Below are 15,575 nucleotides of genomic sequence, written 5' to 3' on the forward strand. Positions count from 1 at the left end.
TTCAGCAATTATTAGGCTACATTTAGTTTTGGAGCATATGAGAGGCTCAGCAATGACAGACAAATTGTAAATTGAGACTCAAAGCCATAGCACAGTGTAGAGAAGAGGCATTAGAGGAAGTGTCTTGTATTTCAAAAAGGATCCAGATAAAGTAACTACAGAATGGGAATTATACATTCCACTACATAATTGTGGAATATGGAGACAGATGAGTTGCCAAGTATGTGGGAATTATCTAAAATTTTTCACGACTTTTTCATCTTAGAAATTCCTTCAAAGGGTAAAGTTGCATTGATTATAACACAATCATAAAATAATTGTAATGGGGTTTCAATTGCTTTAAGTGGAAGGTGTAGTGACAGTTCAGTACTGGTCAGCCAAGCCAGCCTGCACAAATATTCCATTCTCATGATTGATTAAGCTTTATTTTTCCCCCTAGTGGATTAAGCTAAAATATTTGGGAGTCCACTTTCAGGTCTTGAAAGAAAATAGCTGATAAGAAACAAAAGGAAAGATTTATGGAAAAATCCACAAGCTGGGTGCCCATCATGTTGTTTGATAAAAGTTACAATAAATACCAGAGAGAACAATGAGTAATATAAATTATTCAAATTCACCAACAAACCATACTGATGCAAGACTGAGGCTTATGATCAAATCCCACCTTGAGACCAGGATGCTGGTCATCAATGAGACATGGAAAAAAAAGTGTTCAGGGTCTATTACACCTCATTGAAAGGAATCTGGTTCCCATGGAAACTGCCTGATAGTTATGCTTCTCATTACTGTCAACTCTGAATAGCTTAGGGATTTGCCCCTACCTCAGTAGCCAATTCCAAAGACTCTTTAAAAGGGACTTAGACGTGAATGGTGATGAAGTTTCTAAACAAAATTAAATGGCATTTTTCTACATAAAACTATACCAAAAAAATTTCCTTGAGCTAGTACTCCACTGGCAGATTTAACTCACAGTCTTTTCTTCAAATCCAAATATTCCAAATGGAGAGTCATTCTGGGGAATAGCAACCGTAACCACAATATCTTCACCAAGTCTGCCACCTCCAGCCACACTGGTTAACGAGATACTGAAGAGCTCCCTGAGTTCAAATTCAGCATCATCAACTATGGTGATTTCTATCATGGCAGTAACCTATAGGGGAAAAGAAGAAAAAGAAGGAGTGAAGGAGAGAGGGAAAGAAAAAGCAAACAATGAAATAACAAAATTCCCTCTTACCTACATTTAATTGTTTAAACATAAAAAACATATTTCAAAAGAAAAAAACAGAGGTTGTGCTTATTATATTCCCAACAATTTTAAAGTAATATATATGTAGTATTTAGAAGTCAGAAATTTATAAAATACATTATTGTCAAGATGAAATAAATTATGCAAGTAATAAATATAGTGTAATTACAGACACACAAAAAATTCTTTTTTTGCCCTGCTACACTAGCAGCCATTGTAAAACAAACAGTTTAATGTGTTTGACTGCATTAGTAAAATGAAAGCATAAAGTTATCATTTCTTTAATTGAAATCAATGACATTGGCCTCAGATATTGTCCTTGAAAAAAGGCAGGAAGAAATACGAATTTTTCTGTTCTTAGATGCTTATACCAGGATTAATTTCACTTGTCAGTATCTATGTTGTTTTTTTTTGTTATTTTTTAGTGTACTGTTCCCAATTATTTCTTTTGTCTTTTTTCCCCTCTAATTTATTCCCAGTGGTCACTGTATTTCCACTTAATAATTAGATCTTAATAAAACAGCTTATAGCTGGGTGCCAGTGGCTCACGCCTGTAATCCTAGCTACTCAGGAGGCTGAGATCTAAGGATGGAAGTTTGAAACCATTCTGGGCAGAAAAGTTTGTGAGACTCTTATTTCCAATTAACCACTTCCAAAAAAAAAAAAGATAAGAAAAGAAAAAAACAGCCAGAAATGGAACTGTGGCTTGAGTGGTCACATGCCAGATTTGAATGAATAACTTTCAGGGACAGCTCTCAGTCCCAAGTTCAAGAGCCAAGACAGGTACAAAACAACAACGAACTTAAAGATGCCCAGTTCACAAAATTCTTGGAAGAAAGTCTTGCAATTTTTTAGGTTATTATTCCTAACTTTAGATTATATTCTAATATTTGAACATAGTTTTAAAGTTCCTTTTCTATTATTTGGATGGATTCTTAAATTACAAAGAACATTTTTAGGAATTAATTAACAAATATGAAACAAACTGTAAATTTGAAATTTTAAATATCCATATTTATAAATACTAAAAAATAAGCACAATAAAAGTAATTAAAAACCATAGAAATAGTCTAGTTTACCAGGCAGGTTTTATGCATGTATATGTGTATGTATGTATGTATGCATGTATTTACATATTTATGTGTATGTGCCTGTGTATGTGTGCATATCCTGCTTTGTATCTTCTATTTTAAAAGGAATCAGGTAAGGAAAATCAGAAAAAACGGTGAAATTATTGCCTTTAAGCGTTCTTTTCTTATAACCATTAATAGATCTTACATTCACTAAATAACACTTACGTTTGACCTGAAAGAGAAATGAAGTATAATTAATTTAGTAATCATTTATGCACACTCATATGATAGAGGCATATACATGTTTGAAGGACAACCAAAAACACTATTATGTTCACAATAAACTTACTTGGCCTTCTGCAAATTCAAGAGTCCCATGAGATGGCTTAAAATCTTCCAAATTGGCACTGTCTGGTGTTGCTTCCCAGTAAACATTTAGTGACCCATAGCTTCCTGCCAGCCGGATCACAGGAACCCGAAGAACATTGAAGGGAGGAGGCTCTTCATAGGCAGTGATAACACCATCAATATCCTTCAATAAAGAATGAAAATTGAAAGGTGAGACAAAAGTGTAACCCCCTACACCTTCACATCCTAACATTATTGTTCCCACTTGTATCTTTTGTGCTATATTTTCTAATCAGAAAGCAATAGCCACCTAGAAATGAATGATCATTCTTTTAGCATTCACCATAAAATTGAATAAAGATAAACTTGCTTAATCCTTTGGTCTAGCTCAAAAAGAACTAAGGACTAACTAATAACACAGTTTTCATTACTTGTATATTTATAAATATAAAGAAAGCAAACTGTTTTTGAAAAAATATATAAACTTCTGGATAAATCACTAGGTTGAAACTCCCATGTTGTGTTCATATGTGTATGTTCATCTCACTCTGTTAACATGAAACTTCAAAATTCCTCTGGGATCATCATTTTCTTCAATCAGTATCTCAGCTATTTCCATGCGAGGCTTCTGCACACGAGGCTGCTCTGCAGAGAGGTCGGAGTTCACCAGGCTCACATCAGTTATAATGATGATAAAGCCTTCCTCCAACTCGGGAGTATCATCCTGGGAAGCAGGATAAAGATGATGATTCCTACGTTGTTTTCACATAGCAGAATCTGCCTACATTGTTCATGCTAGCATCAAAGGGGGCTTTGGGGACCCTGCCACTTCAGCCTGATGGGACTACAGGTGTATACCAACATGTCAGGCAGGTGTTTGAAAGATATTTAATTTCTGACAGAAGTCTGATATTTTTCCATCTGTAAATAAAAGTCACCATCTACTGGAATGGACATTGCTATCATACATAAAGATTCCTCATCATATTGTCATACTTTCCCACTGTCAATTTCAGAATCTCTCAGATATTTAAGATTAAGAATAATGTTTCAATAAACTTCATTGGCATTAACAAATAAAATAAGTTAAAAATTCATCCTACAATATTGGCCACATCTTACTGGATGTGTTATATATATATATAATATCCCAAAGGAAATTTAGGAAAAACTGATCAGTTTATATATATATATATTTTAAGTGAAAGCTCTGGACTTTTTATCTAGATATAATCTTATGCTTCCGTTAATTAAAATTTTTTACTTTATATTTGAATAGGTAGTAAATATTTCAAGATAAAATGATAAATGAACATATCTCCCTCTGCTTTTCTATTTTTTTCTTGGTGTACATGTGTAGTTATAGGTTTATATATATGTGTGTATACATAGACACACACATATGCATGTATATGTATACACATATCGAGTAAATATAGATTGCAAAACCCATCATATTCAGACATAAACCATCTGAATATTAACCCTGATTCATATAATTATATTATTAACTGGCAATAAAAAGTACACTGAGTGAATCATTTCATTCATTCATTTCCTAGTTTAAATCAACTAAACAATATACAGTATTGTCAATCAATCAGATATGCAATCAATCCAAATTAAACAACTTGAAGTTAATTCAAGTTGTTCCATGACTTCAGTAAACATAAACAATGCACTTGCCCTTTTACTAGCCAGTTACATTAACTTATTCATTATTAAATATTAAATTGGATATGAAGTACATAATTTTATATTTTAAAGAATTGTGTTTAAAAAAAGAGACTCCTGTTTTACAAAAGACTTCTACCTACAAGACAAGAGCATCACATTTTTATATTTAATAGCAATTTCCCTTGATACCACACTTCCTGTAATCTGTACTTACTGGCAAAATAGCAACTTTGGCATGAGTTTCTTTCATATTTTCTTTCATTATTATTGTGGTTTCTTGCAATACATAATCCTCATTCTCAGTAGCTTGATGATTGGTATGCAGTAAGAAATTGGGTGTAGCCATCAGGTGAATAGCAATATCCCCTTGGAGACCTCTATCTCGAGCAACTCGTAACTGAAGCACAGTGATGTTCTCTATGAGATAAGTATGCTTCAAGTAAGTGTGCTTTTCTATTGTCTGTCAGGGCTGCTGCCTTACTCACTCATGGTGAAATAATCCTTTTAGACAGTTAAGGCAGAGAGGTAAAACAAAGCTAATGTATTTTCCCATGGATCTTTTATGCTTTGCCTCCTTTGTCCCGTACTCTGTGCTGAAAACCACATTATAGCATTGACCTCATTCTTCTGTCCCTGCTGATTCTGCTATGCAGGTCCTCGGCTATGCACACCACACACTTCAGCAGAATTACAGAGTCTCAGCAAGTGCACGTTATACATGCTCAGAAGATTCTTTGAAAATGAATTGCTAAATACATATAATAATTATTTAATGACTAATTATTAGAAGAGGGGTTTTGTCCCTCTAATGAGATGCCTATTATAATCTGAAAAGTGTTTTGCTACACATATTGTTTACTTAACGTTTTAGAATTTAAAAATATTTAATTCCTTATAAAGAATTAAAATTGGGCTGGGAATGTGGCTTAATGGTAGAATGATTGCCTTGTATGCATGAGGCCCTGGTTTTGATTCCTCAGCACCACATAAGCAGAAAAAGCCAGAAGTGGTGCTGTGGCTCAAGTGGTAGAGAACTAGCTTTGTGAGGAAGAGCTGAGGGACAGCTCCCAGGCCTAGAGTTCAAGCCCCACAACCAATCCTCCCCGTCCCCCCCAAAAAATCTTCCTGTGCCAGGCACCAGTGGCTCACGTCTATAATCCTAGCTACTCAGGAGGCTGAGATCTGAGGATCTCAGTTCAAAGCCAGCCCAGGCAGGAAATACTGTGAAACTCTTATCTCCAATAAACCACTCAGAAAACCAAAGTGGTACTGTGGCTCCAGTGGTAGAGTGCTAGCCTTGAGCTGAAGAGCTGAGGGACAGTGCCCAGGCTCAGAGTTAAAAAAAAAAAAAAGAATTAAAATTGTGCAATGCATTAAACTGTCATTATAAAGAATAAAATATAAAATGCCAGTCAACATCTTCCATTGGTCTATGAGTTTCTATAGATTAAATATTGTATCTTAGCTTCAGAAACTCACAATAAAGTTCCTGACAACTACACAAGCTTCAAAAATGTTTACTGAATGAGAAGACATTCTGTTGTAAGTCTATTTTTTATTTTTCCACATAGATGGATATTTATGAAGGTCCAGAGTTGTAACCACATGCCACTTTCTTCCCTCAGCATTTGCAATAAAATACATTAGATAGAAGGATTGTCTATGCATTACCTAAAATTTTTTTAAACTTCAAATGAAATATTTTAAATTCAACCTTTAATTTAAATAAGTCAATTGACCTTTGTCTATGGAAACTTTACTTATTCAACAGTCCAAATGAACAATTGTTTAGGTAAAAGAGTTTAGCAATCAAGAGCAGTAAAGACTGATCACTGTTTACCATACAGGATAAAATTACCCTGATGCTTTAGGTTAAATGGTGCTCCTACTATTCCCTATACTATTCTCTACAACTATATGAAAATCTACAGCAAGGGAAATTTAAAGAAATGATTCAAAAGAGAAAGAAAAAAAACAAACACCTCTACTAAAATCTCTTAAATTATTATCATGTTTATTATGATAGTTTGTCTTTAGAAATTAAAGCCTGATTGCTAAGTGATCCCATGATCCAAGATTTCAATTCAAAGACTATGATCTGTCAAACCGAAAAATTCAAATTGCAAAGAGAAATCTGTAGTCTACCAATAGTACAAGCAAATTAACTATGGAAACTTCTAACTAATGCCTAAAATAGATATTCAACAGAATTTACCTGTAGGCTCTGTCACTCTAGTGAACAGTGAGTTAGCATGCCAGCCCACCACACCGTGGGGGGAGTCATTGGGAAGGGTCGTTATCACAGACTTCTTTCTTTTCTGATCAATCGTAGCACCTTTTGACTGGTCCTCAACCCCTTCTGTGGTCACACCTGTGAGTGTTACTGTCACAACTTCTGATAACTCTGGCAAATCGTCAGCAAGAACAGTCAGAGTGACCGTGGACAGCATCTGTCCTTCAGTAAATGAAATCTAAAAAAAAAAAAAAAAAATTAAAGAAAATTTCTTTTAGTTCTTCTTGTTCAGTAAGAATACAGATGACCTAATGTCATTTAAAAATTATCTTAAAGTAGGTGAACAAAGGGGTTTCAACATGTCAATTTGTGTATACAATGCATCTTGGTCCATGTCATCTTCTACATCCTTCTCTCCTCCTCCACTGATTTTGTTTTAATATGGCCACAATGAAAATAACAAGATAGTTAAGCAAAAGAATGTAATTATACAAATAACTTAAATGCCTATCATAGTAAAAGTAAGAAGACTACTAGGACAAAGAAAAACCTAAACCATTTCTGAAACTTTAGCAAATTAAACATGAAGCTAAAATATCATAATGTAGGACGCACTGTTCCTTACAATATAGAGTAAAATATCATAATCTAGGACTCACTGTTCCTTACAATTTGGGTAGAAAGTCTTTCTAAGAAATAAAGCATTCGATGTAATTTGTAAAGCTTTACAAAATTAAAAGATGGTTCCTTACAAACAAAATTCTGGCAAGAACTGATCTACTAATAAATTTATCATTTTTCAGCAGCTCCACCAAAATAGAGGTAAAGAGAGAAAGCCAGAGAGAGATTCATATCACAGCCTCTCTCTCATTTCTTTCCCGTGTCCATTGATTACAGGTATAAAACCATATCATTAAAAGTATCTGAGGTCCTTGCACACAGGGTTTCCATCTGTTTCTTAGACATCATCCCCATGACCTCCTAACATACCCATTCTGCAGCATGACTACAGCATGACTACAAATTACTTTCTTGAACTAGCATTGAAGGTTTGGGCCTCTCTCTGGGCCCACTCCATCTCTCCACCCAGAGAATGCCACTGGAGAGACCAGAGAGCTTTGTTGATAACATCAGGAATCAGAAAATTGTTGCCCACTGGTTAAATTCATTTTTTCTTTTCTTTTTTTGTGGCACTGGGATTTGAATTCAGGGTCTCAGCTTGCTAGGCGTGTACTCTACCACTTGAGTCATATCTCCAGCTCTTTTGTTTTTGTTTTTTTCAGATTGGGTCTCATGTTGTTATTTGGGGCTGGCCTCAGATTACCTGGGATTACAGGCATGCAATATAAATGGGTAGCTTTGTTTGTTTCCCTCATTTTTTGGGGGGGGGTGTCCGGTCGTGGGGCCTGAACTCTGGGCTTGGGTGCTGTCCCTCAGCTCTTCAGCTCAAGGCTAGCACTCTACCACTTGAGCCACAGCGCCACTTCCGGCTTTTTTCTTTTTGTTTATGTGGTGCTGGGGAATCGAACCCAGGGCTTCATGCATGCAAGGCAAGCGCTCTACCACTGAGCCACCTTACCAGCCCATCATTTTTTAAGGGGGAAGAACTGAGATTTGAACTAATGGACTTGGTGCCCTCCTACTTGAGCAGTGCCTTAAACTTCAAATCCATTTGTGATAAATGAATTTTTATTGGAACACAGCCAAGCTAATTTAATTGCACATTATCTGTTGCTTCCTATAATGTGTTTCCTATTTTTCAGCACAATTGTGTTCCAAAGATAACATTGTTCTGAATGAGAAAGAAGTATTTACTCTGTCATTTCACAGAAAAAATTATTGACTCCACAAAAATTCTTTCAGAATATAGTCTACATTTAAGCAAGTAGAGATTTAATAATTTAAATAATAAACAGTAATTTGAGAATGCAATGAGAATATACATTTAAGGAAGTAGAAATTTAATAATTTAAATAATAAACAGTAATTTGAGAATACAATGAGAATATACAGAATTACAACAGAGCTCTGTAGCATGCATAAAATGCAGATTAAATGCAACAGAATTTGCTATAGCATACTCAATACAACTGAAACTTTTACCTTTCAAATGATATAAGAACCTTATAATCAGATTTAAAATAGATTTTAAATCCAATGTCCTTATTTTTGAGAGTTTCTTTAAAATAATTCTTTAGAGAAGCATTGGTGCAAAATAGACTAACCTACCAAACCAAGGCAAGCTAATGAGATAATCCATCTTCCAAACAAAAACAAATGGCTCCATGAACTCTCTTTGTGAGACATGTACTTAATTGTCCATCCTTATTACATTCTTACATTTTTATTCTACCCGTCCAAGGTAGATTATGTGATTCTTTACCCCACAATACACAATCCTCATTTGATTGGTTTTAACATTAAACAAATGTACTCAAAATCTGTCCAATGGCTTTATTCAACTTCAAAGTGGATCACTCTTTCTCATATATAAGTTTTATCTTATAGAAAAAATAAATATCCACAATAATGAAGCTAACCTGAATTTGTATCCTTTCTATGTCTCTATGGTGATTAGTAGGAAGCCAGTTTTAATAAGGTTACACTCAAACATTTCATCCATAAAACAGTATCTGGTCCCAAGACCCAATAGTAAACAGTATATAGTAAACAGTAAACAGACACATCTCCTATAATTTTTTTAAAATTACATACCACTCCTGAGGTGGGAAATATATCATTAATACTTCCATCAGCTTCCCATGCTACAGTTATACGACCATAAGTTCCTTTTAAGCGTTCAATATTCAAGGTTACTAAGCTATCTTGTTCCAATTCTTCCACTTGCTTATATAATGAGTTCTGAAAAATACACCGGAAGACATAAGGGATTACTTGAAATTACCTATAAATAAATTCTTTATTTCATGTTATTGTTCATTGGCAAGCTTCACACTGCTAAAGAAGACCAAGACACATTGTATACAAAAAGTGCTTTGTTAAATGTCAAAAAATTCAATATATATCCTTAAAAAATTAAGAAAAGTGGGTTAAGTGGGATGAGTGAGAATGTTCAAACAGGTGACATTGAACAAGATACACTGTATTTATGAACTGCTTTTTAAAAGGACAACTCCTTTCTAAACTACTTAGAGATAATTAAAATATTCAAAAAAATAACCGTGATATTAAGGCAGTCTGTTGGTGCACTCCTATAGAACCCCAGCACTCACGTGGAGGGTCACACATACTGGGCCAGCCGAGGCTATAGACTGAGACACCGTCTCAAAATAAGTAAGTAAATAGCACTAAACTAAACAAAATACTAATTTTTATAGGATTATTTTTGGTCTGGCCTTCCTTCTTTTCATTTTGTTCAATTCACACATATTTACTTTTATATTCAGAAAACATACATTGTTTTAAGCAGAACTCATGGCATAAAATAGATGCATTCTGAGAAATAAGGAAGCCTTTATCCCCTGCAGAAAGGCTTTTCGGTTCCTCTAGGTTGTTGTCTTCTATTAGTGAAGTCAGACCTACATGGCCTCCAACCTCGCATCCAACTGCAATGACAACTGTATCCTTCTGATCATTTGCAAAGGTTTCCTTTCCTGAAATTCTTATCCACCAAAATGTTTCTATAAGCTGACCTGTTTCTACTGATCTTTTATATAGCTCCATTTCCTGCCTTTCCTGACAGTTAGGTATCACTTTTTCCTTATTCCAGAATTCCTTTTTTTTCACACATGCTTCCTAGCATGCCTGTGCTCCACACTAATTTCTCTGTCTTTGCTGACACATGTCCCCCTCTCTTGTCATCCATTTAATAAACTTTTCCTTCAAATGAATACTTTAGGCAGTCCCTTCTCAAAATCCTCTCGGAGCTGAGCACTAGTAGCTCATACCTGTCATCCTACTTACTCAAAAAGCTTATAACTGAGGATCATGGTGCAAAGCCAGTCCAGGCAGGAAAGTCTATGAGACTCTTATTTTCAATTAACCACCACAAAGCTGGACATGGTACTATGGTGCAAAGGGTAAAGCATTAGCCTTGAGCAAAGAATCTTGGGGACAAGGCCCAGGCCCTGAGTTAAAACTCCAGAACAGGAAGGGTTTCTTGACAGACATTAAGGCAAACATATAGAACATAAGATTTCATTTTACATTTCCAGTAAGATTTTTTCATGTCTTTTTACTATAATAATCTGAAGTATGACTTCCCAATTAATTCTTTAAATTTATGGAAGCTCCTGTACAGAATGCAAATTTTAGTAGAGATCCTATCCTACAGTGGTATTTTATACATACTTTAATATACTGTCACAGATGTTACATAGTAATAAGATCTTGCTCAAGGCAATCAAAGACCCTGAAGAGATTTTTTTTTAATTTTGAAGTATGTAAACACTATATTCATAATCCTCTCTGTTTACTTGCTGTCAATGAAGGAGGGTTTGTAAAATCAGGCCAGTGCAATGCCAGAAAATATTTAAGAAATTCTTAACAGCAGGCTAGAAGTGTGTCCCAACTGTTGGAACCTGTCCAGTAAGTATAGGGCTCTGAGTTTAAGTCCCAGTACCACCAATAATAAGAAAAGAAATTCTCAACATCTACTACTTTCATCTTAAAGGAAATTATCCAGACACAAAAGCCCTGTAGCAAGTAATTCTATCAAATAGACATAAGGAACCCACGGAATTAGCTTTGGGCAAAGATGAAATGACAAGAGCTTTTGGACCAAGTTATCTAAAGGCAAACCTCTTGTGATGAATGGTAAGATACATTCTGCATCTGCTGTAGGTGACGATGTGGAGCTTATCTGCAGAGCACAGCTGCAGAGCAAGCTCTGCTTGCTGAACTATCTGAAGTTCTTAGAAGGCCATGGAAGTGTTCTCTTCCCTCTCTCACATGACATGTCCATGGGGCCTCCCTGATCATTCTATTTTCTTTTTCTTTCTTTCTTTTTTTTTTTTTTTTACTGTGTCACCTTCCCTTGTGCTCTCCAACCGCTTTGCTTGTCTCATATACTTCTCTGTAGCACCTCTCAACAACAGATAGAGTATTTATTTTCTTATGTCTTTGCTCATGTTCTGTCTCCCCTATTCCCTTCTAGAATTTAAAGGAAAAGAGATTAGAGAGTTTCACTATTTTATTCTCTGACATCTATGGAAAACAGTATCTGGAACACAGCAGGCATTTGTCAAATGTTGGTTGAAGGAATGAATGATAAATGAATGAGCTAGTGAATAAAGGAGTGACCAAGTGACTGGAATCCTTATCCAATCACTAGATTATTCATTTATTCTGTTCTGGCCAATGGAACACAGAGTTTTCTAGGTGCTTTGGAAATTTTCTTCCTTAAAGACTACATAAAGCATTTCTCTGTCCTTAACTGGGCACAAATAAGAAAGTAGTAGCTCTAAGCTACTACTGGCTTTCAAACAGCCAGATGTAAGGTCAACTGTATTCTGACAAATGGAAAAATAAAAGCATCTGAGCCATGTTGACAGTGAAGCACCCAATCACCCCTTGTTGGGGTATGTCCTTGGTGTTTAAGCCAATTTGAATTTAGATTGTCCTATGTGTAAAAAATTTCAGAGAAAGATAAAATAGAGCTGCAGATGTAACTTTAGTCAGAACAACCTTGCAAATGAGAACAAATACAATATAAATGGCTCTCCTGCTCATCAATAAAAAGGGGAAAAATGAAGTATGGGTGTGGGGAGTTGAGAAGATGTGCATAGGTTTCTTTTCTCAGAACAAAGGCAATGTGCATTTTACATCTGTAATTGCAAAATGTATTACAGTTACCAGACTCTCTGTCACCTCCACCCTACACTAACATAGTTGTGTGATATGTGTGACACAACACAGTGTGCAATATAGTCACAATCTTTTTCACCATGGCCTTTGGGAAAAAAGCAAGAGCAAGGCCAGCTGAACACATTTAATACCCAATACTTTAAATCAATAGGGAAAAGACCAGGGTAAGTTGTCCCTTAGAGTCAGTATGGTAAGAATGCATATTGCAGATTTCAGTAGAGTTCACCATAGGATGCACAATAGGAGGTATACCAAGAAGAAGCAAAGGGAGAAAGATTGAAGATACTCAAAGTACGGCTCACTTACTGAGTTCTGATCAGAGCTTACTTGTAAATGCAGTAAGTTATTTTCACTTGTACATGTGGAATCTTCACTATTACCTGAGCAAATGCAACCACTCCATAAGCATCATCATTAGACAGGATAGTTATTGTCACATAACTATGAATGCCAATCTCTGCTCCTCCCTTGGGATTTTTAAGCTGAACTCTGAAGGATTCTTCTTCTTCTGGAATTACATCATCGAGGATATTTACTGCTATGGTAGCTTCTTTGTCACCAGGTTCAAATATCAGTTCACCTGAACTACCATAGGAAGTACAGATAAAATAAGTCAATGACAACAAACAAAATTATATGCAGAGTAGATTCCCCATGAAATTCTCACTACACTAAGCAGTAATAGTAAAAGTTTTATAGGAAGTATAATATTTCATAAATAAAAGTTTTAAATTTTTGTATAGTTCTGATAAACATAATAGAATAGATTGTAGAAATACGAATGACCAGGTCTCTGGCTTACATATAGCTCTAGTATTTTTGTATTTTTCTTGGTCACTATGACTTAGAAATTTTATGTCAGACAAACTGAGATGAGCATAAAGACACTTAGTATGAAGTTGTTGAACCTACCTGGGAATAAAGTCAGACTGACTGGAAATATAGGCCAGTTCATATACATGAGAGTGCACAGCTCCTGCCATAGCAATTAAATTCTTGCTTGAATTAATAGACTTTACTACAACTGAAGCTGCATCATGGGCAGAGGGTACTTCCAGAACAAAAGTGAATTGATTCAACTCTGAATTCCAGCGGTAAAGGGCAGACCCTTCTTGGCCCATTAAAAGTATGTGGGCTGTAAGGAAGGAAAAAAAGACAAGAAAAATGAAGTGCAAAATGCTACTACACACACTCCCTCCACTGGTGTCAAAGGAAGACTTCTACCATTCTCCAAGCTCTGTTTTGATTTCTAAAGTAAATTAATTCAATTTATGTAATAATTGAATAAAATAATAATTTTGGAGTGCTGTAGAATAACCAGTCCAGCTTGATAATGTACCCACATCTATCTAAGAAAGAAGAAAACCACAGGATTAAAAAACACAAATGGATTTTGATTTCCTTGGTATATATCTTAGTACTAATTTAAAAGTAACTTTTACAAAGTGAAAAAATACCAATTATCTCACCAGTCAATATTTCATTTTTAAAATGTTCATCTCTAGTCATTATATTTATAAGTTTATAATGCACAAGTATAAAAAGATAAATACAAAAGTTCTTAACTATTATAAGTATTCTATTACATAGTTTTGCAAGTTATTACTGAAGTATTCAATTTTATAATTTTAATGCATATAATAATCTAGTATTGCATATACATTAAATTAATATTAATATTTAATACATATTTAATAATTTTCTTGCATTAGATATTTATTGTTTAATATTTAATTTTTCAATATTAAGTAGAGGTAGAGTTCTCCCTATTGTTTTCTCTAGAAAAATTATTCAAGGTAGCTCATGAGATCAAAGGATATGTACAAAGAAAACTTAGAATATATTCTTACAGTACTTTTTAAATATCAGGAAATTATGTTTTTGCTAGTTCAAAGCAAAGGCATATATATGTGCTTCAGAAGCTGGGAATATGTTGCATATAGTACTAAACAAACACACTTAGAATTGGGAGAGGGGTGAGAAAACATAAAGAACATGCTTTTAGAGAAACACACTTGAATGCAAACATATCAAATCAGATCGATTAGGTACTAAAACAGCACACCAAATCAGAAAGCATGAATCTCTTCTAAAATTCTAGCCCTTGGCCTATGTCATCCTTATTTACAACAATTAAGATTAACTGCAGTTTATCCAAATGTTGCATAAAGATCAAGATCATCTAGAATGCTCTTAATACATTCAAATCTTTAAAGGGATATATACTTTACAAATAGCTTCATAAAACATTCAAAAGTAACAAACTCAAATGCTTAACTGAGCTATAGTCTCAACCAAGATCATAAACTAGTGATCTGAACACTACTGATTATGCACCTGGCCCTTCAGAGATATACTCTGTTCACATCTTATTTTGATTGTCATACTTTGGAAGCAAACTGATAAGTGAACATTTACAGTAATAATGTGGTGTCCTCAAATCTACAGAGAGGTGCTTCTCCACTTATAGTGGCATTACATCCCACTAAATCTATCATAAGTAGAAAACATAAGAACAAATACATTCAGTATTCTTCAGTTACTGAATATCACATCTTATTCTAGATTTACTTAAGTGTACTCAGCCTTCAATTTAAGCTAATTGGGCTACAATTGGGAAAAACTATCCAATTAGAAAGGCCTATCTCATACTTCAGTGTTGCCTATCTTAAATGTACTCTGCACAGAAGCAGCTCTCAGAATTCACCCTCCTATCCGGTAGTAGCTGGAGTTGTGTTCCCATTGGTATAGTCTAAAACTGAAAAATACCACAAATCACTAGTCCAGGAAAAGGTAAAATACCAAACTGTTTTTAATGAATGTGTAACATTTTCATATTAATGTAAGTTCTAAACATTAAAAAAATCCTAAATCGAACTATGCAGGTAAAATATGGTAAAGATCAACAGAGTTCTGAAAGAATGCTGAAGTAGAGGAAGTGAAGATGTTTAAGTCTTTCATTAAGATCTTTGAGAATACACTTCAAATGAATCATTCTGTGACAAAAGTAATCAAGTGTATCTAATTTCTCAGAGAATGGTATGGAATACCTGCTTGATGTGAAAACATCTGTAAGAGTAGCAGAATTAGACATCCAAGCATTCATGCCGGGGCATTCATCAATCATTTGATTTAACTGCTGTGCCCTCTATGCACCTAGTTTAATGGTGAT

General features: G+C 34.7%; 1 protein-coding gene across 1 annotated transcript in view; it reads right to left on the reverse strand.

The window, feature by feature from the left end:
- The window catches only part of Adgrv1 (adhesion G protein-coupled receptor V1), a 469,087-nt gene that overhangs the window by 343,429 nt on the left and 110,083 nt on the right, over nucleotides 1-15,575 (reverse strand). The window contains exons 50-57 of the mRNA XM_070031103.1: nucleotides 13,316-13,538; nucleotides 12,784-12,988; nucleotides 9,293-9,439; nucleotides 6,560-6,815; nucleotides 4,559-4,761; nucleotides 3,215-3,391; nucleotides 2,669-2,851; nucleotides 971-1,150 (exon numbers count right to left, since the gene is read on the reverse strand). Of these exons, the coding sequence (XP_069887204.1) occupies nucleotides 971-1,150; nucleotides 2,669-2,851; nucleotides 3,215-3,391; nucleotides 4,559-4,761; nucleotides 6,560-6,815; nucleotides 9,293-9,439; nucleotides 12,784-12,988; nucleotides 13,316-13,538 (1,574 nt within the window). The remainder of the gene's footprint in view (nucleotides 1-970; nucleotides 1,151-2,668; nucleotides 2,852-3,214; nucleotides 3,392-4,558; nucleotides 4,762-6,559; nucleotides 6,816-9,292; nucleotides 9,440-12,783; nucleotides 12,989-13,315; nucleotides 13,539-15,575) is intronic.

The sequence above is a fragment of the Dipodomys merriami genome, unplaced genomic scaffold (assembly GCF_024711535.1).
Source record: "Dipodomys merriami isolate MVZ:Mamm:240054 unplaced genomic scaffold, mDipMer1.0.p SCAF_20, whole genome shotgun sequence".
In the NCBI taxonomy this organism is placed as follows: Eukaryota; Metazoa; Chordata; class Mammalia; order Rodentia; family Heteromyidae; genus Dipodomys; species Dipodomys merriami.